The 24,640-nt window shown below is 42.6% G+C and overlaps 1 protein-coding gene across 2 annotated transcripts in view; it reads right to left on the bottom strand.

Moving 5' to 3' along the window:
- LOC144683393 (S-adenosylhomocysteine hydrolase-like protein 1) overlaps positions 1–22,474 on the bottom strand; it is a 107,583-nt gene extending 85,109 nt beyond the window's left edge. For both annotated transcript variants that reach the window (XM_078546358.1, XM_078546359.1), the window contains exon 1: positions 22,121–22,474. In XM_078546358.1, the coding sequence (XP_078402484.1) occupies positions 22,121–22,360 (240 nt within the window). In that variant the 5' untranslated portion in view covers positions 22,361–22,474. The remainder of the gene's footprint in view (positions 1–22,120) is intronic.
- Positions 22,475–24,640: the final 2,166 nt, after the last annotated feature.

The raw sequence follows: 24,640 nt of genomic DNA, 5'->3' as shown, positions 1-24,640 counted from the left end.
TTATCCACAGTCATTCCAATAAGTACAAACAAACCAGAGATTAACAGGTTTAGATTGGAATGTCGCATCACAATGTTCTTGTATATTTTTCTAACCTTGGACGAAACACCATTTGGAAATTGCTTAACAAAGGGGTGTAGCCTGATGCTGATAACATTACCCACATAAACAATACGTGTCAATTATTTCAAGACCTTCTCCGACCTTGGTAGCTGATTTGTTCTACTGCAGCAACACTATTAACAGGATAATTAAGAGCTGTTCCTGTGAACCAGTCGAAGGGTCCTTTAACTGAAAGAAAGAAAAAACATCTAGCAGCAAACCCAACAAGAAGCAAATAATGTGAAATGCTAAAAGAGGAAACAAGAGAAAAGCCTAGACAAATCAAAATGGTTTATTAGGCCAGTTGTACTACACATTTTACAATCATGTGAAGCAGTTCAATAAAACGCAATGCATTGCTCTGCTGCTAAGTTACTCAAATCAAACATTAGCAAGGGGCATCAGGCCATTTTATGGAGGTATATTCTCCTACCAATTTAGCTTTTCATATGCTGCAGTCCAAGTTTATTAGCAATTATATTTTTCTGGTCAAATCTGAAAGTTTGCAATCTGTAATTTAGGCAAGGAGATTATCACCTTGTAGTACAAGTGATGCCTGCAGCTGCAACTTCCACACGTCCTAACATTTAATTACATGGTAATTCTAATTCAGTCGATAAGCACTGTTGCAACTAAGAAGGCTCTGTCCGATTCAGCACAGATTCTCCTGAAGATTTATAATTTGAATAGGCGTGCCCCTATGATTTTACTTATGGTTTGTTGCTGAAATTATCCATGCTACAAAAGGGCAGAAAACGAACAGATGTCAAGCACAAGGAAGGAAAAAGAAACATTTTCTCTGATTCGCCAGTCACCTGCAGCACCCACAGCGTTTGGAAACAAATCACCTGTTCATACTGCTATTCACAGTAAGACTTGGAATTGATTTGAGTCTTGTCAAAGTTTTGAACAGAAAAAGTCAGAAGTTTTACGGTACTGATGTTGAAAAGGACAAAACACAGTCTAACAAATTATGAATCCTAATATTTATAATCATTACATTAGAGAATAATATGCATTCAGGCAGTAGCTTTCAGGAACTCAGAGGTCAAACTGAAGTGGCTTTTTATTCAAATTCTATTACTGCTCCCATAAAACCTGTTCATAAATATATTTAACATATAATTACACAGAAATTACTACATGGAAACAGGCCATTTGGCCCATCCAGTTTGTGCTGGTGCTTATCCTCCACTCAAGTTACTTGACATCTACTGGGAAAGCATTGGGAACTCTGTAATTGGCCTAACACCTCAGGTTAGGAAGGGAAATAAAAAAGTCACCGATTCACTCTCTGATCGGTGTCCAGTAGGTCCCATTGAAGGCGAGCATGCGGATAACATCACTGAGTTTGGCTGTGATGCCATGACAGTCATACAACCCAATGACACCCAATGTCTAAGTTTCCACGTGAAAAGTGTCCAATTGAGTGTGATTTAAAATGGGCAGCACACATTCTAGAAACATGCTCATTAAGAAAGGAGGGGGAGCAGAAGGGAATTTTTCCACATAAACCTGCAGCTCATAAGTATTCCATTAGAAGAGTTCTAATGCAAAATTGGTCAGTGTAGCAGGGCACATCCTGGTTGAGACCTTCCATGAGCCTGCTCAAACATCAAAATCCAGTTTAACCTTGGATCTTGCTCACAGACTAGACTTTCACTGACTCTGCTGTTGACTGATTGCTCTTCAGTATTTGAAAAATTCATCCACTACAAAATGCACATGTGACACAATATAAATCAGTAGCAGGCTTCTGGAGAAGTCTAGGAAACTTATCTGCCAAATTTATATAGAATTTTCTTGCATATATATTACATTCAGAAATGAAAGAAGCATGAAATAAAATGCAAGCATTTATTGAACAAAAATATTGTCTATTTATAAAAAGGTCTCAATATCAGACAGTGAAAAACGCTCACATTTAAACATCTCTTGGTTTTTCCGGTCGACAAATTCATTTTCTTAACATCTGTGTTGAACTATAAGGTTTAAATGAATCCAAATGCAAGTTCTTAAAGTATGGGCATTGAAAGGGAAATGGCTACTTGGAAGAGGTTGCTCAACATGGAAGAAGCAAACTGAGCTTTGTGTCCACGGACATGCAGACAGATAGCTAAAACATTTGATCCAACTCAATAACCGAGTGTGATACTGGTCTCAGTAATCCTAGATTGCTTTTAAAAAGATATATGGTGCAGGAGATAAGTCTGGCGATCTCAAATCCAGTTCCTAGTAGGCCTGCAGAATAAATCTGTCCCCTAATTTGGCACTTCACTTGAAGTCATCACAGGATAACCGATGCCAGAATTAGGAAACATCACAACGATTTGGTAGGGAATGTTCTTTAAAGCCCAGGGCTCAAAGATGGTTGGACAGAAGATGCAGGTCTTTACCTTGTATAAAAGAGTGCTTGATGCGGTTACCAGGTTCCCAACATGAGAAATGTCACATTCCCCAGTACATTACTCACCTTGCTGATCACAACATTCACTAAAATAATTTGGAGTGAGCTTGTAGGAAACAGTGTAACATTCAAGAATCTGCTTCGTCAATTCATGGGATAAACATCGTTGCTTTCACTGGGTATATTATACTGCACTCAAAGTGTTGGTGCATAAATTCAGTAACTGATCAAACGGCAGATCTCAGTGTACTACAAACATAAAGGTGACTGTGGAGTCAACAGTAATTGCGCAGTCTGCACCACTGGCCCCATGAGCACTTCATGTAGCTTTCACTGCAATTGTTCAGGATGTTGTGCCAAATTTAATAATATGCAAGCTTCAGTGAATATTTCCGCTATGACTAGGTCACTGTGACCATCAAGCACTTCACTGCATAAAAACGCACATCTCTTTCAAAACTAACCACAGGGGAAGAATTAATCTTGCCACTACGTGCAGTGATATCAAATGCTTCAGTGCAGTGTTCCTCTTCAAAATCATAAATTTATTTTTTTCTTTAATGTGCTTACGAAATATAGACCAGAGATAATTTGCATTGTTGTACTTAGTGTTCCTACACATAGCAACCAAAGCAATTTTCCCCCTCCGCACCTACATATCAATGATGCAGTCATGTCATTGCAGCGAGTTGAATATGAAAAGATGGTTTATGCTGGTCTAATTATAACGATGATGTCTGCACTGCAGCATTCTATGTGAATACACTGCTTTATATACTGATATAATGAATGTGGTACAACGTGGCTGACATTCATTCGTTTTCGCCGTAGCCTAAATGGCATTGTCTTGCTTCTACTCCGGCTTTCTTCAAGCATCCCTCAGCCCACGTCTCAGTATTATTCGCCCATCCATGTTTTTCTTCTTCCTTTTCTGTTTTTACCCTCACTTTCTCCTTCACTTGTTGCCAGGACAAGGCTGTCGGGTCTTCACTTCCAATGTCTGTACTTGGCTATCTTTCTCTCTCTACTTGTACTTAGCAACCCTTTTGATTCCAGAGCTTCTGAACAAATGATTGAAATAATCTTCCAATCCCCAATTTAAAAAGCTGGACCGTACGTTATCAAGTCTTTCTCATTAAGTGCTTATTTTCTTCCATTTTCATTCATGTCAGGCAGCAGTGGAATTAACACTACACCGGGTGGAACAGGACATTGGCACCCAAATAAAATGATCCAAAAGGGTACCAAAAAATAAAACCAAACTGATACACCAGAGTCATTGTCAGCTGTCCCTTGATTCGAGGATGATGTCTACTCAGGGTCATCAATTTCTGCCATGGGTCTTGATGTGACTGAACAGGCCGATTCTCAACCCACAGATTTTTGGGCACATGGGACAAGGTGTGCCACGAGGTCGTGGGATCTGGAATGCAGGGTTTGCTTCCTTTCCTGTCCTTCTCTGTCGGTGCTCTGCCTCTTCATTAAGGCGTTTGGGCTGGAAGCATGATGCAGATTGATGGACAAGTTGCTGCCATTTTGAATGATTGGTAGCAAGCTCCTCCCAGTCGTTACCAATTGCTACTATACTTCAAAGAGAGCTTCAGAGTGTCCTTGAAGCATTTTCTTTGTCCTCCCCTGGAACACTGGCCATTTGAGAAAATAGGGCCTTGCGAGGGAGACACTTTTTCGGCCAACCGGACACAGCGTCCAGTCTATTGCAATTGATTTTGCAGGAGTTTTGCCTGAATGCTTGCAGAGCTGGCTTCAAGAAGGAAACTAGCATTCGTTTGAATCCATTGAATCCAGACGATGCAGCCAAGGCACTGCTGGTGGAACTACTGCTCATGTCACTGAAACACAATTCCAAGTCTCACTACAAAACAGCAGCATGGGCTTTTGTTGACTCGTGGAGGTCTTTGTTGTCAAACACTCATTGGCATAGTTTGTAGAAGGCTGAGCTGGAGCAGCTGATCCACTATTGGATCTCTTTTTCAACAGAGGCCTTTTTAGAGAAGTGGTTGCCAAGGTCTGGAACATAGGAGGATGGGATGAGTAGGAGTAGGCCATTCAGCCCGTTGAACCTGCTATGCCATTCAAACAGATCATGGCTGATCATCTACCTTTATATCATTTTTCCCCACTGACATAACCTTTGATGTTATTAGGACCCAGATATCTATTGATTTCTGCCTTGAACAGAAATTGAGCATCCACAGCCCTCTGGGTAGAGAATTCCAAAGATTCACCACCCTCTGAGTGAAGAAATTCCTCCTCATCTCAGTCTTAAATGGCCTTCCCTTTATTCTGAGACGGTGTCCCCTGGTTCTGGACTCACCAGCCAGGGGAAACATCCAACCTGTAAGAACTTTGTAAGTTTCAATGAGATCACCTCTCATTCTTTGAAACTCTAAAGAATACAAGCCCAGTTTCTTCAATCTCTCCTGATAAAACAATCCTGCCATCCCAGGGATTAGTCTGATGAATCTTCATTGCACTGCCTTTATGACAAGTATATCCTTCTTTAGGTGAGGCCAAAACTGTACAAAATACTCCAGGTGCGGTCTCACCAAGGGTCTACGCAATTGCAGCAAGACACCTTTACTCCTGTACTCAAATCCCTTGTGATGAAGGCTAACATACCATTTGTTTCCCAATTGCTTCTGCAGCTGCATGCTAGCTTTTAGTAACTCATGAATGAGGACGCCCCCTCCCTTTGGGCATCAACACTTCCCAACCTTTCACCATTTAACAAACACTTTGCCTTTCTGTTTTTTCTACCAAAGTGGATAATCAAACTTATTCACATATTCCATCTGCCATGTTCTTGTCCACTCACTTAGCCTGTCCACATCCCCTTGAATCCTCCTTGCATTCTCCTCACAATTTATATTCCCACTTAGTTTTGTGTCATCAGAAAATTTGGATATATTACATTTGGTCCCCACATCTAAATCATTTATATAGATTATGAACAGCTGTGGCCCAAGCACTGATCCTTGTGTCACCTCACTAGTAACAACCTGCCATCCTGAGAATTCCTACTCTGTTTCCTGTCTGTTAACCAATTCTCAATCCATACCAGTATATTGTGTGCTCATGGAAAGTGCTCAACATACTCCAGAGTCTCTCCTTCTACATATATGGAAGGTGGAATATTTGATTGACCAGGTCAGGGTTGATATACAAAATTTGTTTTGCTAACATCAAGCACAGGCAGAGTCTCTTGCAGGCAGAACTGAAAAGATCGAGAGTGGCTTGCAAATCTGGAGACCATGTATGTCTATGGTGGTCAACTTAGTTTTAGCACAGAGGCGACTGAGGTTAAAGATTTTTCCATCAAAGTGGTATTTAATACTCACACCAGAGGGCAGTTGATCTTTGATGAGTGAATAGCCATTGTTAAATAGATGGCAAATGGTATTAGGGCTTTCACAGAGCTTTGCTGGACACCAGTCCGGATTCTGAAGGCGTCTGTTTCAGATCTCCCACTCAACACAGTTGCAGACATATCATCGTGATAAAGTTTTTGGACACCCAACCTCTAGAGCACAAGCCACAGAGCCTCGCAATTTACTAAGTTAAATGTTTTGTCAGGTCGATGAACGCAGTGAAGAATTCCTGATGTTATTCTTGACATTTTTCTTGAATTTGTCCAGCAATAAAGACCATGTCAGAGGTTCCTCTGGAAAGTCTAAAGCCACACTGTCTCTGTGGGAGGATTTCCTCAGTCACAGGAAGTAGACGATTCAGGAGAATGTCTGCCAGGATTTTCTCTGCTGTGGATAAGAGCAAACTACCTTGGTAGTTTCCAGAGCATGATTTATCTCGCAGCACCAGGGTACAACTCTATGTTGTAGGCTCTCTAAAGTTGTATTTACACTACAGCTGTGGTGGCTTGGCTTTGTATCAGTGCAGTTATATGCACAGATGTTGCTTGAATCCAGAGCCAGAGCCTGAGCTGACACCAGAATAAAGCAAAGTAGAACTCTCTGGAGGAGACTTGCACTGCTTCACTCAATCTACTTATCTGAACCTACAACCCCATTTACACAACTTTAGCATTGGTGCAGTGCTATCGACTTAGCATCAATACTAATCTTATAGACATGATGCAGTAGCACAAATCTAATAAGTGACCTAACTAGAAACACCGCCTTTCCAAAAATATTTCACATTCTCAGCTTTTTAACATTGTTTTGAACATCAAGCCCATAATTGCATAGGACCAGAAATAACAGAGAGCCAATGTTCAGAAATCCATTCATTACACGTAAAAACTAAATTGCCCCCATCCAGAAACAAAACAATAGAAAAAACATTATACTTGCTTCAAAATTGAACAGGTTGGAAGACAGTCTCCTGCATGATAACTCAAGAATAAAGATCTTTTTATGACTTAAACACTGCAAGAAATACCCTCAGCAAAAAAACTTTACCTCTACAATGTCATTTAAACTAGGGTCTGTTTCAAACGTAGTCAAAATGGTTTATTAGGCCAGATATACTACACAGTTTACAATCATGTGAAGCAGTTTAATAAAATGCATTACTATGCTCTGCTGCTCAGTTGCTCAAATCAAACGTTAGCAAGGGGCATCAGACCATTTTAAAGGAGGTATATTCTCCTAACAATTGAGCTTTTCATATGCTGCAGTTCAAGTTTATTAGCAATCACATCTTTATATCCAAATTAAAACATTTGCAATCTGTAATTTAGACAAGGAGATTATCACTTTGTATTACAAGAGACGCCTGCAGCTGCAATTGCCACACATCCTAACATTTAATTACATGAAGATTCTAATTCAGTCGATAAGCACTGTGGTAACTAAGAAAGGTCTGTCTGATTCAGCACAGATTCTCCAATAGATTTATATTTTGAATAGGTGTATGCCTATGATTTTGCATATGGTTTGTTGTTGAAATTATCCATGCTACAAAAGGCAGAAAACTAAACAGATGTCAAGTACAAGGAAGGAAAAAAAAACATTTTGTGTCCCACCAGTCACCTGGTGCACCACAGGCCATAAGACGTAGGAACAGAATTAGGCCATTCGGCCCATCGAGTCTGCTCCGCCATTCAGTGAGATCATGACTGATCTGATAATCCTTAACTCCACTCTCCTGCCTTTTCCCCATAACCCTTAATTCCCTTACTGAATAAAAATCCGTCTATCTCAGCCTTGAATATACTCAACGACCCAGGCTCTACAGCCCTCTGCAGTAAAGAATCCCACAGATTGACTACCCTCAGGGAAGAAATTCCTCCTCATCTGTTTTAAATGGGGGCCCCCTTACTCTGAGATTATGCCCTCTGGTCCTAGACTCTCCCACAAGGGGAAACAACCTCTCAACATCTGCCCTGTCAAGCTCCCTAAGAATTAACAGGGTCTCCTCTTTTTCACAATTTTAATATTATTGCTCTATTCACCATCCCTCTACAACACATTATGGGGTTAGGTTGCTGCCCGCTTTTAGCTATATTTACATAGTCAACTTTTTGTTCACCAATTATAAATTTCTTATAAATTTTATATATAAATAATTGCATATTGAAACAAACTGTTCCATGTGTCATCAAACAAACAATAGTGCCCCACTTAAAGAGGGACAACTAAATGGAAAACTATATCAGAAAAATAGAATTTAAATTAAATAGCTTTTATATGCGACTACTGCATACTTCAGTCCCTGTGGTGTCTATCAGTTGTGGCAGGGCTCAAAGCCATCAGTGGGCACCGTGTGCTCATTTCCAGGGCCACTGAGGTGCAGACAGAGCTGCAAAGAGAAACAGGCAGCTTGAGTGACAATCCCAGGTCTGTGGATGGCCACCTTAACCAGCCCATGAGGGGGGGGTCCTCCGACTTGCCCCTCCCTACTAAACAATTTAGCTACCCTGTGGCGCCTGCAGCCGATCAAGAAGCAGCTCACCACCAACTTCTCAAGGGCAATTAGAGATGGGCAATAAATGCTGGCCTTGCCAGCGACATTCAGATCCTATGAATGAATATATTTTTTAAAATCAGGTTGAATGTACCAGGTCACTGGACTCAAAAAGTCCACGATCTAGCTCCAGTCAACCATACCTTAAGTCTATAAACGGTTTAACTTTTACAATGTAATAAAAGGCTGGGATTAATCTCCTGAGGCTCTGCTTAATTACCCTTGGGAGCCAGAGATTCCTGCTGTATTAGCCTCAGCAGATTTTATCTTGTGATTTTTTTTTCACCTCTCCTTGATAATTCCAACTGTCAGCATATCCCTTATCACTGTATTCCACTCACATGGGCCACGGTGCGAGATTTATTATTCAACATCTCTAAACTGCCTTATTCATTTGCAACAGCGAATTCTAAACTCATTTAAAAGGAGGAGATATATGTGCATTATGAAGCAGACCTTGATCCACTTGCATATATTCAGCGGTCCTATATCAAAGTCTAAATAGTCACCAAGGTGAAACAGTACTTATTATCTGAACCACATAAAAAGCACCCTTTGCTTCACCACTGTAGAATTTTCATTTCTGAAGGAGTTCCTTAAGGCTTCTTTAAACCAATGATAAGTTAATGCTGTGGCCTCATACCCAAAGGAAATTGTACTAACCAAATTTACAAAAAAAGCAAAATACCACAGCCGCTGGAAATTCAAAATAAAAACAGAAAATTCTGGAAATGCTCAGCATAGAATTTATTCTTTCATTTTTAAAATCATTCTTTCACGGGATGTGGGCATCTCTAGCTAGGCTAGTATTTACTGCCCATCCCTAATTGCCCTTGAACTGAGTGGCTTGTTAGGCTATCTCAGAGATCAGTTAAGAGTCAACCACACGGCTGTGGGTCTGGAGTCACATATAGGCCAGCCCAGGTAAGGATGGCTGACTTCCTTTCCTGAAGGGCACGAGTGAACCACATGGGTTTTTACAACCAAGATAGTTTCATGGTCACTATTACCAAGGCTAGTTTTATATTCCAGATTTTATTAATTTAATTCAAATTTCACCAGCTGTTGTGGTGGGGTTTGAACCCATGTTGCTACAGCATTAGCCTGGGCCTCTGGATTACTAGTCCAGTGATGTTCCACTGTGCCATCATCTCTCCCAATGGCAAAATCTCTGTGGAGATAGAAACAGAGTTAACGTTTCAGATGATTACTTTTGCTAATTCTGATAAAAGAGTGAGATGTAACTTCGGAAATATGGAGGTAAAGATAGTGGGAAGGGAAGAACAAAAGGGAAGGCTGAAAGGCAAAAGGGGTTAAATGCCCAAAGGGATGTTGGTGCAAGGCAAAAAGAGATAATAGGGTCAACAAAAGATGGGTCCGGGGCAGTTGGAAATGACAAATGCAAAAATATGACCCACAACTGCTGTCCAGAAAAATGCTCTTTAGAACACTAAAGGAGACGAAGGATAGTGAGGTCAGAAAGGGATTGAGGCAGAAGATTAAAATGACAGATGACTTGAAGTTCAGGGTCATGCTGAAGGACCATTCCCTCTTTGATACCCTAGTTCAATCTTCAGTCGCCCCTCCCCATCCCACGCTGTCTTCCTGGGTAAGTGCAGGAGATGCAACAAGTGCCCTTTTACCTCCGTCCAGGAGAAGAAAGTGTGTTCGCTGGCAGTATCATGCTGGAAATCAGAGAGCCCCAAAGACTCCTCCCAGATGAAGCAACAAATTACTTGTACACCTTTCATTTTAGTATACCGTATTCACTATTCACAATATGATGCCCACCAAATTGGGGAACCAAACACAGATTTGGTTCATCATTCCTGCTGTCCACCCTATTAAAGATCTTTCCTTCTATGCTTCTCTCTCCTTCCCACCGCTTTCCCTATTTGCTTAAAACCTGTGCACGCTTTTACATTTTTCTAGTTCTGGTGAAAGGTCAAATAACTGTTTCTGTCTCCACGGATGCTGCCTGACCAGCTGAGTATTTCCAGCATCTTCCGTTTCTATTCAACAGATATATCTCACGTTAGAGTTACATCCCACATTTGGCTCGAGCTAAGGAACAAAGGGGTGCAATTACATTGCTCGATGTAGTCTATAGACTGCCATAGACTAGTGGGAAGGATGTAGAGAAACAAATCTGCAGGGAAATTACAAAGAGATGCAAACATTATAGAGTAGTTTACAGTGGGAGACTTTAATTACCTGAACGAAGACTGAGACAGTGGTAGTGTAAAGGGCAGAGGCGGGGGGCTGGGGGGGAGGCAAGAGTTCCTAGATTGTGTTCAGGAGAATTTTCAACAGCAGTGTGTGTCCAATCCAACAAGAAAGGATGCACTATTGGACCTGGTTCTTGGAAATGAGGTGGGTCAAGTAGATCAACCGTCAGTGGGGGAACATTTAGGAGACAATGATAATTGTATAGTAAGGTTCAAGATGATGGGAGATAAAGACAATAGGCAATCCAGGGTAAGAATAATTAACTGGGGGAGAGCGGATTTCAACAGGGCAAGAATTGAGCTGGGCCGGATAGGCTGGGACCAAAGGTTGGCAGGAAAAACTGTAGCTGGACAATGGGCTACCTTCAAAGAAGAAATTGGGCAGTCAAGGTACATTCCATCAAAAGGGAAAGGTAGGGCAAACAAATCCAGAGCTCCCTGGATGAACAAGGAGATAGAAATTAAGATAAAGAAAAAAAAATGCGCTTATAACAGGTGTCAGATAGAAAACACAATTGAGAGCCAAGCAGAATACAAAAAGTTCATGGCGGGGGGTTACAAAAGCAAATCAGAGAAGCAAAGAGGGGTTATGAGAAAAGACTGGCAGAAAATATAAAGGGGACTCCCAAAGTCTTCTATAGGCATGTGAATAATAAAAGGTTGGTAAAAGGAGTAGGGCCAATTAGGAACCAAAAAGGGGATTTACACATAGAGGCAGGGGGCATGGCTGAGGTGCTAAATGAGTACTTTGCATCTGCCTTTACCGAGCAAGCAGATGCTACTGAGGTCACAGTGACAGAGGGGGAAACTCTGTCACTAGAAGGGTTCAAAATTGTTAAAGAGGAAGCGTTGGATAAACTGTCAATACTTAAAGTTGACAAGGCACTGCAGATGAGATGCATCCAAGGATGTTGAAAGAAGTGAGTGTGGAAATTAAAAGGGCGCTGGCCATAATCTTTCAGTCTTCCCTAGATTCAAGGGAGGTGGCAGAGGACTGGAGAATTGCAAACATTACGCCCTTGTTCAAAAAAGGTTGTAAGTATAAGCCTAGCAATTACAGACCAGTCAGTTTAACTTCAGTCCTGGGGAAGCTTCTAGAAACAATTATTTGAGATAGAATTAGCAATCACATGGAAAAACGTGAGTTGACAAGGAAGAGCCAGCATGGGTTTCTAAAGGGGAAGTAATGTTTAACTAACTTGCTGGAGTTTTTTGAAGAAGTAACAGAGAGGGTTGATGAGGGTAATGTTGTTGATGTGATGTACATGGACTTTCAGAAGGCATTCGATACAGTACCACACAACAGGCTTGTGAGAAAAGTTATAGCTCATGGGATAAAGAGGACAGTACCAATATGGATACAAAATTGGCTGAGTAATAAGGAAGAGAGAGTAATGGTCAATGGATATTTTTCGGGCTGAAAGAAGATTTTTAGCAGAGATCCTTTGGGGTTAGTATTGGGACCCTTGCTTTTCCTGATATACATTAATGATCTAGATTTTGGTGTGCAGGGGACAATTTCAAAGTTTGCGGTTGATGCGAAACTTGGAAGCATTGTAAACTGTAAGGGGGACAGTATAGAACCACAAAAGGAAATAGACATGTTGGTGGAGTGGGCAGATAGGTGGCAGATGAAGTTCAAGAAGTGTGAGGTGATACATCTTGGTAGGACGAACATGGAGAGACAATAAAATATAAAGAGTATAATTCTTAAGGGGGTGCAGGAGCAGAGGGACCTGGGTGCATATGTGCATAGATCATTGAAGGTGGCAGGGCAGGTGGAGAGAGCAGTTAATAAAGCATATAATATCCTGGGCTTTATTAATAGGGGCATAGATAACAAGAGCAAGGAAGTTATGCTGAATTTACATAAGACACTAGTTAGACCTCAGCTGGAGTATTGTGTACAGTTCTGAGCGACACATAATAGGAAGGATGTGACTGCATTGGAGAGAGTTAAGAGGTTTACAAGAATAGCTCCAGGAATGAGAAACTTCAGTTATGAAGATAGATTGGCGAAGTTGGGAATGTTCTCCTTGGAGAGGATAAGGCTGAGAGAAGATTTTATAGAGGTGTTCAAAATCATGAGGCAGGGAGATGGGTAGAAATTGTTCCCGCTTGTAAAAGGATCAAAAATGAGAGGGTACAGAAGGAAAGCGAATTGCAAAAAAAAAATGCGATGTGAGAAAAATAACTTTTTCACACAGCAAGTGAGGTGAACCTGAAATGCACTGTCTGGAAGTGTGGTGGAGGCAGGTTCAATCGAGGCAATCAAGAGGGCATTAGATGATTATTTGAATAGAAACAATGTGCAAGGGTACAGGGAAAAGGCAGGAAAATGGCACTAAGTCATAATGCTCATTTAGAGAGCCAGTGCAGATGTGATGGGCTGAATGATCTCCTTCTGTGCCATAACAATTCTATGATTCTGTGTGATAGAGCCCTTAAAGCCAGCAGGTAGAGATAATTTGCATCCAATGTGGACAATATTTCACCCCAATCCAGGAGATGAAAAGACATTGCTCAAAACTCTACTACAATTAGGATCCATACAGCACACAGCTGTTTTAAAACACTGTACAAAATCACAGAGGAAAATGTGTTAGCCAAGAGTGATTGCAAGATGCAATGTAACAGACATTCAGAACAGACCAAATTTTGAGCCCTTTATTGAGTCACTTGCACACAAAAATAAGATTAGAGATCTCTAGCTACTTCCTCTATTCTTGATGCAACAGTTATCTTTTAGGCATGAAAAGCTCACTTGTTTTTAATCATTCTTTCTATCACATTGAATGGTAATATACAATTTATCCCTGACACAATGACATTCATTCAAGATGATTTATATTTTTGACATGACTACTAAAAGCTTAACCAAGAAAATATCTCTGAAACTTCACCGAAGAGTACAACTTAACTACCATGCATATCACACTAACTTTTCAGCATAATTCTCTAAGTTAACAGCTGATGCTGGTTCATTTATGGAGTTTACTGAGCCATGTGAAGGAGGTGCAGATCAAACCATTGTGCTCCTACAGCCCTACAACCAGCCCCTCCCCAAAATCTCTGTGCTCCTAAATTTTGACCTCTTGCACATCCTCCAGTTTTAATCGCTTCACCATTGGCAACTGTGCTTTCAGCTGCCCAAAAACAACTTGCCCTTGTACAGTGCCTTTAATGTAATGTAATACTTCACTGTGCCTCACAGGAATGTTAGCAAACAAAATTTGACACCTAAGAAAATGTTAGGGCAAATGACCAAAACCTTAGACACAGAGTTAGATTTTTTAAGAAGTGTCTTAAAAAGAACAAAGGGAAGACTAAAGGAATTCCAGAGCTTAGGGCAGTCCTTCTCAAACTATTTTCTAATGCAACCCCATTTTAACTTGAAAATTAACTTGACGCCAGGTGCCAACAAAAGCAGCATAGTAGCATTCTGTAAAGTTTGCATATTATAGAATTACATATCATACAGATGTTTATATTTATATGATGTATTTTAAAGTACTTTGCTTAAATGCTATTATTTTAAGTACTCCATAGGTTTTGGTCAAGCTCTCCATATTCTCTGGTGACAGAAGACTCAGTGAAACCCCTCTTTACCCCCCCTACCCTCAACACACATTGCAAACAGCCCTTCTCCTCCCATCACACACACACCTCTCTTCCTAACCAACTCACCACCTGAACCCCACACACACATACTCCATCTTTCCAACCCTACCTCACAAACACCAGCCGCTCTTCCCAAGACAGACACACACACCTCTCTTCTTCCCCCACTTGACCTCTTGCTCTAATTACCAGTGCCTATGAAGTAGAGTCACTATCCTAAGGTATGGAGCCTGTAAACACATACATCTCCTGCTCACCTGCATAACCTGCTGGTTTTTCCCATACTCAGTAGGTGGCTCTGTCACACTTGCCTGTTTCGGTCTGTGCCAAGTTGGCATACAAACATCCCAGGCCCACTCAAATTCTCACAAAAAGTGTTTTCTGATGATAAAGGTCACTTTGGGTTCACCGTCTGCCCCGTGCTGTTTGGTGGCATTGATCCAGTGGGTCAAGGGCTGTTCAGCCAGAGCTTCCAAACTGGGCAGTCTCCTCTCCAGTCGCCACAGAAGCCTCAGAGGAGGGAGAGCTCTTGACCCCAAATGTGACCACTGTGACCCTATCGGGGTCTATCGGACCCTATCGGACCCTAAACCCCGTTTAGAAAACCCCTGTCCTAAGCTCTAGGATTCCCTCCATAAACCTCTTCACCCCTCTGGCTCGCCTCTAAGATGCACCTTAACACCTACCTAATGAACTAAGCTTTTGGTTATCTGCCCTAATATCTCCTTATGTAGCTCGTGTCAAACTTTAATTGATAATGTTCCTTCGAAGCATCTTGGGACGCTTTACTACATTAAAGTCATTATATAAATGCAAATTGCTGTCAGAACAAAATACAGCAGATCACAGTGAATATTATAACAAAAAAGGAAATGCTAAGTCACTTCTGGAGTTGCTCAGCTAGCCTTTAAAGTCTTCAGTGAAGATTAATTTTATTCCTATTTTCAAATAAAAATACATACCCTATATTTAAATGTGAGTGCCCAAATAGCCCCTTTACAGTTACATATTAAATGTTAACCAGTCAGAAACACCTCGACCTCAACTTGACACTGTAGATAGAAATTCAAGCTATGAGGCAAAGGAACCAATCTAACCTTTAAGGTTCATTTATTCACACAAGTTTCTTAATCTTTCCAGACAAAGTAAATCCACAGGGATCAGACACTAGATAGCTGAATAGCTCTACTTTAGAAACTTTTGCATCATCAGTCTTCTCATGGGAAAATATGTATTATGCCCTGGTTGAAGCACAACAAAAATGTTAATGTTCCATTTAATTAATGTGCACTGCCACTCAAACCTCAGGTGTGAAGCTTCGTTCCCAACCTCAATCTGATGTCCCAGCAATCAGTCACATACCACAAGTCTTAAAAAGTCTGTTCTCCTTTCTGGTTTCAGACACTCAATACTTTAGTATCCTAAATCTCGAGCTTTATAGCAGGTCAATGATGATCATAAACTAGAATTACAAGAAGTGCAAAGTTGATTTAAAAGTGATGAATCTCCTTCACTTTGAAGATTTAAAAAAAGAACTTCCTTCAGTGCACAAAAAGATACCGCAGGCAATTATGTCACCACTCCAGGTATGACACTTATTCTACAGGGAAATAGCATTTTATTTTTTGTCAAAATGATTATTTGTTGTAGGCAAGCTGAGACACTAGACGTTACAGCCTCCTCCATTCCCCTCAAACCCCAGTCCCAACAGATTATTAACATGACACCTAATCGAGCCATCATTCTGGATGTCACTGATGTTAGTTGGCTTACCACATTTCTGACTAAACGTATGAACACATCTGAATGCAACACAAGCTGCAGGACCCAATTCAAATCTCAGCTTCAACAGCTAAATTTCTCTCTGCAGATAATCAGGGAAAAATAAAAGTACTTCCAAACAGTTATTATTGTACAATATGCTAAAACTGGAAAAGAAAATCTTTTTAAAAAAAAGACTCGCTCAGCTCTTCAGCTATCAGCATTATCCTTCACTTAGATTTTCAACAGATGCTGGTGGGGGCCACACATGGAATGTTAGGCTAAATTCACTGATCTCAGGAGTTACTTTCAAAGAGAGTGCAGGTTAGAGAATCAAATCTTTAATTTTGTATCTACAATCTTTATTTCCTGAGTATAGCTCCTTGCTGGGAACGAAACATTAGCAAACCTACCCAGCTGTGACCAGTTTCCATCACCACTTAAAGTCGGAGGAATAAAGAAGTTTTTTTTAAAAAAAAAGGTTTCTCCTCCTTTCATCCCCACACCCGCCCTCTCAATGTTGTTGAATGATTTAAACTATGAAAAAAATAAAGTGAAAAACCAGCCAAGCATTAGAAAGAGTACGGCAACGGTCAACTAAACTGATAGCAGGGACAGGGCACCTAAATTACAAGGAGAGGCTGCAGATGGAATGTATACACTGGAAAAGGAAAGCCTCAAAGATTCATCTTATAGAAGCATTCATAGAATCATCGAATGGTTACAGCATGGAAGGAGGTTATTCAGCCCATCATTTCCATTCCAGCTCTCTGCAAAAGAAACTCAGTCGGTCCCACTCTACTGCCTTTTCCCCCCATAGCCCTGCAATCTTTTTCCTCTTCAGATAATTATCCAACAACCTTTTGAAAGTAACAATTGAATCAGCCTCTGCCACACAGGCAGTGCATTTGAGATCCTAACCTCTTTATACGTTCGAAATATTTCCTCATCTCCTCATTGGCAAAAGAACCAATCACCTATACCTTTCAGCCAACGTCCCCGATTACTCAATCACCATCCCCAAGTATGTCTGTCCCTCCGGTAAGGCAGACCCACAAGAGGTGGAGGCATAAGTGTTATATAGTCAGGAGGGTTTGGCCCTGGCAGTCTTCAAAATTGACCCCGCAACCCTAGAAATCTTAGGTCAAACATCAGCAAGGTGGGACTCAGGGTAAGGTGCTTCAATATCCTTTGCCTGGAGTACCTCAGTAGCACCATTGCTGGCAGAAACCTGAAAGACAGAGCTGCCAGACTAGGCCTGCAGCAGGTAACGAAAGAACGAAGAAAAGAAAAAAATCCAGGTGAGCTTGTCCTCGCCATCTGTGTCATGGATGCATCTGTACCTGACAGTATTGGTAGGCGCGACCACCATCCTTTTGACTCCAAAGTCCTGTCTTCACACTGAGGGCACTCTCCATTGTGTTGTGTGGCACTATCACCGTTCTAAATGGGATAGGTGAGGAAGAGATCCAGCAGCTCACAACTAAGCAACAATGTAAGACTGTTAACCACCAGCAACATCATAATGTTTCACCACAATCTGTAACCTCATGGCCTGACATATCCCTGAAGTCAACGGAATATCCCTGGTTCAATGGGGAGCGTAGAAGAGTATGTGAGCAACAACAGCAAGCATACGCAAAAATGAGATGCCAATCTGGTGAAGCTACCATAGAAAACTATGTGCATGCTAAACAGCAGAAGCAGGATGCTATGGCACAGCCAAGCAATCCTACAACCAACAGATCAAATCAAACTCTGAAGTCCTGTCATATCCAATTGTGAATGGAGGTATTCAATTAACAGGAAGCAGTTCCACAAACATCCCCATCCTCAATGGTGGCACAGCCCAATGTCTGAATGCAAAAAGCGAGACTAAAGCTTTTGCAACCAGCTTTAGCCAAAAAAAGTGCCAAGTCGATGATCCATTGGTGCACCATCCGTGGCTCAGTATTCAACACTCTTGCCTCTGAGTCAGAAGGTTATGGGTTCAAGTGTCACTCCAGCGCCTGAGGACAAAAATTAAGGCTGACATTCCATTACAATAATGAGGGAGTGCTGCACTGTCCAAGGTGCCGTCTTTCAGATAAGATGTTAAGATAGGCTTGGTCTGCTCTCACAGATGGACGTAAAAGATCCTGAGGCACTATTTCAAAGAAGCGCATCAGAGATATCCCTGGTGTCCTGACTAATATTTATCCCCGAATCAACATAACAAAAACAGATTACCTGGTTATCACATTGCTGTTTGTGGGAGCTTGCTGTGTGCAAACTGGCTGCTGTCTTTCCTATATTACAACAGTGACAACCCTTCAAATGTACTTCATTGCAAAGCACTTTGAGCTGTCCGGTGATTGTGAAATATACTATATAAAATGCACGTTTAATCACTGTCTCCTCCTGAGGTTCCGATCATCACAGAAGCCAGTCTTAAGCCAATTCAATTCATCACACATGATACCAAGAAACTGAAAAGCATTCTCGATACAGCAAAGTCTATGGGCCCCCAACAATATCCCACCTGTAGTGCTGAAGACTTCTGCTCCTGAACTAGCCGCATCCCAGTAAAGGTGTTTGTGTACAGCTACAACACTGCCATCTACCCGAAAATGTGTAAAATTCCCCAGGTATGTCCTGTCCACAAAAAGCAGGACATTCCAATCTGGCCATTTACCACCCCATTAGTCTATTCTCAAGCAGCAGCAAAGTAATGGAAGGTGTCTTCAGCAGTGCTATCAAGCGATACTTATTCATCAATAACCTGCGCATAGGTTGAGCTTGAGTTTCGCCAGGATAATTGCTCCCGATTCCATTGCAGCCTTGGTCCACACATTTCAGTGGTAGGGTCAGATGAGAGTGACTGCCCGTGACATCAAGGAAGCAATTGAATGAGTGCGACATTAAGAAGCCCTTGTAAAACTGAAGTCATTGGGAATTCGGGGGAAACTCTCCACAGGCTGGAATCATCCCCAGCACAAAGTAAGATGGCTGTTGTTGTTGGAGGCCAATCAGTGCTTTAGGAATTCCTCAGGAGAGTGTCAGAAGCTCAACCATCTTTAGCTGCTTCATCAGTGACTTTCTCCCCATCATAAAGGTCAGAAGTGGGGTTGTTTGCTGATGACTGTACCGCATTCAGTTCCATTCATAACTCCTCAGATACTGCAGCAGTCTATGCCCTCAAGTAGCAAGACCTGAAGAACATTCAGGCTTGAGCTTGTAAGTGTTAAGCAACATTTGCAAGCACTGGGTAATGAACATTTCCATCAAGAGAAAATTTAACCATCCCCCTTTAACATTCAACAGCGCCACCATCAACATCCTGCGGATCATTATTGACCAGGTACTTAACTGGACCAGCCAGATAAGTACATTGGTTGCAAGGGCCGGTCAGAGGATCGATATTCTGCAGCATGTAACTCACCTGACTCCCCAAAGCCAGTTCTCATTTACGAGGCACAAGTTAGAGGTGACATGGAATATTCTCCTTCATGCCTGGTAGAGTTCAGCTCCAAAAACACTCAAAAAGCTCAACGCCATCCAGGAGCATGTTTTATTGGTATCCCATCCACCACCTTAAACATTCATTCCCTCTACCACTGCTGAGCCAAGGCTGCAGCATGTACTATCTACAAGATGCACTGCAGCAACTGTACATCCAAAACCCAAGACCTCTACCGCCTAGAAAACCAAGGACAGCAGTCACATGGGAATACATCACCTGCATGGTCTCCTCAAGTCACGCACTATCTTGATTTGGAAATACGTTGATGTTTCTTCGTCATCACTGTCAAAATCCTGCATCTCCACCAAATAGTTCCCAGGGAGGTCTTCACCACATGCACTGCAAGCAGTTCAAGGTGGCAGCTCACCAGTACCTTCTCAAGGATAATTAGGGGAGAAATGGGCAAAATTGTTGGCCTAGCCAATGACACCCACATCCCAAGAAGGAACCAAAATATTAAACAATGTCTACACTGCCAAACTGCTTCATGGTCAATAAATTTTGAACACCGTGTAAGATTTTAGATAAGTGCAAATTCTTTCTTTCCATGACCACCGAGAATTGAACTTAAAATGACTTAATTCCACCAGGCACAATGATGGCTAAATCAGCTGAAATACTTATCAAGCAAAACAGATACATTTATGCGAAATTGGTGCAAATTCAGCAGGCAAAAGAAAATGGTCCAAAACAATGTTTCTCTCTCAGTTATGTTCACTATTTTTGTTTTATTAAGAGAGTCAAATAAGAGACCAAGGCACAGTATGCAGGGCACCATCAAAAGTTGAAATGAGCAGGATAGAATACAATATAAATTAAGAACTAGTGACAGGAAGTGGCAATAATAAAACAAAACGGAAGAACTTGGCAAGTTTCAATAACTCAATTTTCAGTTGAAACTAACAAAATTCTTCAGCTCTTTCTTTAGAAAGGACTGAGCAACTGTAATTTCATCAGTTAACAGGTAGCTGATGGTGCTGAAAACTTTGGTCACTAGTAAAGCCAGGGCAAGGATGAACAACTGACACACACCAATGGTTAATGATGCATAGTTTTGATTCAACCAAGTCCAAAAGATCAAAGAAAATTGCCACAGATATAATGCCAATTTTCAATATCCCAAAGCAACAGGGTGACAAACATCTGGGATCCGGATCATGGTTACACTTACTAGAATTCATTTCATACCAGAAATGTTACCCGTCTACATTTTAAACCTATATGCTCTTTCTTTAGGATCAATAGACTGGATAACCCATTTATAATTTTAACAACTCTGCTGGTCACTGACTTTCTGTGCAATAGCTTATAATAAAACATAAAACAAAAATGGATCTTTGCATGCTTAGCAGATATTCTAGACAAATATGCCTTGATTAACATAGTTTATGTACTTGGATACCCATGTGAAATGAAACAACTGGAACTTTGGTCTAAAATCAAAAACATCAATGTTAATAGCTAAAAGCGAAACACAGCGGATGCTGGAAATCTGAAACAAAAACAGAAAACGCTGGAAAAACTCAGCATATCTAACAGCGTCTGTGGAGAGAAAAACAGAGTTAATGTTTCGAGTTGTTATGACTCTTCTTCAGAGCTATGTTAATAGCTTTTAGGTTTTCAGCATCTGCAGTATTTTGCTTTTATTTGTTGTAATGTTAATAGCTCCGTCACCTCCCAAGTAATAGGTTTTTTAAAAAGAGAACTTCTAGTTTGTCCCGTGTCAAAATAGGCAATAACAACTTGCCCTTTAAAGTTTTAACACATGAACACCTATTTCAGCATCAATGCTGGCAACAATTTTGCCAGTGCTGCATGCAGACTGCAAAGGCTCACAGGTGAAAAGTGGCAAAATTTGCCAAAGGTACTGCAGTGAAAAAGTCCAGTGCTATTGGTAGCGCTTTAACTAGTGAGATTCAGTCCCTTCTAAAGGAGAGAAACTTGGAAAGAAATAAAACAATTGATAAAATGCTGATCAAATCTACCATGGAGTGTGGAACCATCAAAAATTCAAAATCCCAACTTTGGGGGGGGGGGGGGGGGGGGGTATATGGAGAGGGGCTTGCACAATGTCAGCTAACTCACCAATTATTGATTTTCTTGGTGGGGGTGGGAGAGTGGATGGATGGGAGGGAGGGGGGTGGGAGAGTGGGTGGATGGGAGGGAGGGGGGTGGGAGAGTGGGTGGATGGGAGGGAGGGAGGGAGGGGGGTGGGAGAATGAGAGGGAGGGGGTTGGGAGAGTGGGTGGGTGGGAGGGAGGGGGTGGGAAGGTTATTACCTCCAATAAACGTTTGGGGGGGGGGGGGGGGGAATAAAATGAGTAAAGGACGCCGTTAGACGTACTGCGCATGCGCCGCCTTGCAGGGCATCCCAGGACTTGCAGTCCTTCCGCTGAGTCCCCACGAGCCGCCGGGCTGGTCGAGAAACTACAACTCCCACAATGCAGCGGCCTCCGCCCCTCCCCCTCCCCCCAAGTCCAGTCCAGTGCAGTCCCGGGGAGTCGATGGTTCTATTCCCCCCCCAACCCCCTTGTCCAGCAGCCCCGGCCGCCTCACCTTCTTCACGGGCTTATGCGAGGCGACAGCGCCGCCGTCGTTGTTGAAGACGACCAGGGAGGGCTCTTTCGGCGCCGCCGTCTTGTTGAGCGAGTACTTCTCCATGTCAGCCTTGGTTTTCTCGCCGCTCTGCGCTCTCTCGGCGTTGGCGTTCTCCTTCACCTCCTTGGCTTTCAGCGCCTCCCTCACGTCTTTGGTTTCCACCGGCTCGGGGCCTCCCTTCTTCAGCAGCTCGGCCATCGTCTCTCCTCTGTCACCCTCTCCCCCCCCTCCTCTCCTCCTCCCCCACCAAACTCTCTCTCTCTCCCTCTCCCACTTCAGCCGCCGACCTTCCGCTATCGACCGCCGCCGTTTGACTCGGGTACGGGATGGCGCAGCGGCGACGGAGGGGGGGCCTGGAGTCTTGACGTTGGGAGGACGGCCTCCACCGTGCGTGCGCGCGTGCGTGCCCTAACCCGACGTCAAGCACCTTGCCAGCACTCTGCGCGTGACGTCAACGCGTAAGCTCCGCCCCCCCCCCATTCTCCTCCCCCTTTGGAAAAGTTGATCATTTCTTTTGGGGCAATTTTTTGGCCCAGGTAGGACCTGCATTTATACAGCTCCTTCCATCGCCACCACAAACTGCTTTTACAGTCACAGAAAATACTTTCCAAGTGCGGCCACTGTTGTATTGCAGGAAAACCCACGAGAAATTTATCTCTTCTTAGGCAGTCCCTCAGGATCCGGGATGTCTTGCTTCCACTCCGCTTCGATGGGTTCTGAGATGGCTGATCAGCCCAACGTGCGCCCTGCAGGCTCCGGCACGTGCAGGGTGTGCCTCTCGGGTTGGGTAGATGTGTTATTCGGAGGTTATTGCGCTCCCCCGACGTTGCCACTGCAACGTTCCCGACAAAGTCTCTCGATGTGTTCAGTGCGTTCCCAAATAAGCCTTCTCCGTTTTGGTCAGTCATAAGCTGGGGTCTCCTAGGCGTTAGCAGGGTGTTTGACCTCTTAGGGACGCTTTGGGTACTTCCCTAAAGTGTTTCCACTGTTCTCCTGGGAGTCTCCTGCTACAACCAAGTTCCGAGTAGAGCAGTTGCTTCAGGAGTCTGCTGTCAGACATACAGACAACATGTCCTGCCCAATGAACCAGTTCTTGAGTGGTTAGCAACTTGAAGCTGGGCAAATTGGCTTGGAAGAGGACACTGTTGTTGAACCGCCTTTCTTACTGCCAGATGTGGAGGATCCTGCATTTATTTAGCTCCTTTCACCATCACAGGATGTCCCAACCTATCTCACAGTCAATGAAATACATTGTGTGGTCATTGTTATATTGTGAGGAATGCAGTAGCCAATTTGTGCATAGCAAGCTCCCACAAATCACAATGTGATGACCAGAAAATCTGCTTTTTATATTTGTGATGTTGATCAACGTACAAATGTTGATCAGGACACCAGTGGTAACTCCCTTATTCTACTTCAAAACAGTGCCATAGGACCTTACACATCCACCTGAGAGAGAAGACAGGGCCTCGGTTTCAAGTATCATCTGAAAGACAGCACCTCTGTCAATGCAGCACTCCCTCAGTACTGCACTGGAGGGTCAAGCAGTATTTTTGGATTCAAGCCCTAGAGTGGGACTTGGACTCACGACCTTTTACTTTGGAGTCAAGAGTGCTCCGAGCAGGACAATTTTGGGCTTATATATAGTCAATGAAGCCTCTTCAAAGCACTGCAACAGATGAGGACACAACATTGCCTTCTTCTAGTGACCAGGACTGGTGAGGCTAAGAAAAAAGGCACACATTGAGAAGACTGCTTAGGGAGGGGAAAAGAAGCAGTTCAGATGGAGGAGTTAAGTGGCCCAGGGTGTTGGACCCCAGCTAGGGGAGGCCTGAATCAGAAGAGGGAAGGCTGTTGTAACCTAGGGCTGAAAGAAGCTGCAGAAGTAGAGATGGAAGGTCCAGGCAATGGAAAAATTTGTGTTAGAGAAAGAAGTTGTACATCATTGTGTCAAAACGATAGATGCGGGTCATGGTTGACATGGAGGTGGAACTTTGAGAGCAGGAATGTGGATGGTGGAGTTTTTTTTACAAGCTGCATTTGTGAAGGGCACAGCTCGTAAAGGTCAGCAGTAATTGAATCCAGGGGTGATGAATACAAATGTAAGGATGACAGCAGTCATGGGGATGAGGTGGGGCTGATATGGGCAGAAGTAGTACATGGCGAGTAGAATAAGGGGAGTATGAAAAGTTCCAGCTTAAACCAGATATTACAGTTACAAAGCATTAGGTTCAGCCTGTGCAAGCAACTGGGGAAAGGAATGGAGTCAAGGTGTAGGAGCTGAAAAGAAGACTATAGTCTTAGTAATGCAAAGCAAAACCATTGTACAGGCTGTGCTAGTTTTCTTGGGACAAAAAGGAATAGAATCAAACTGGGCTGTGCCACATGAGGTGGATCCTGTGAGAAATGGAGGATTTATTGGTTACTCGTGTCAAATATCAGACGGAATACCACATAGCAAAGGTGGTTGTTATTGGT

Source organism: Cetorhinus maximus, chromosome 8 (genome assembly GCF_964194155.1).
Source record: "Cetorhinus maximus chromosome 8, sCetMax3.hap1.1, whole genome shotgun sequence".
In the NCBI taxonomy this organism is placed as follows: Eukaryota; Metazoa; Chordata; class Chondrichthyes; order Lamniformes; family Cetorhinidae; genus Cetorhinus; species Cetorhinus maximus.
The sequence above is the reverse complement of the archived record's forward strand: the minus strand, read 5'-3'. Positions and strand labels throughout refer to the sequence as shown.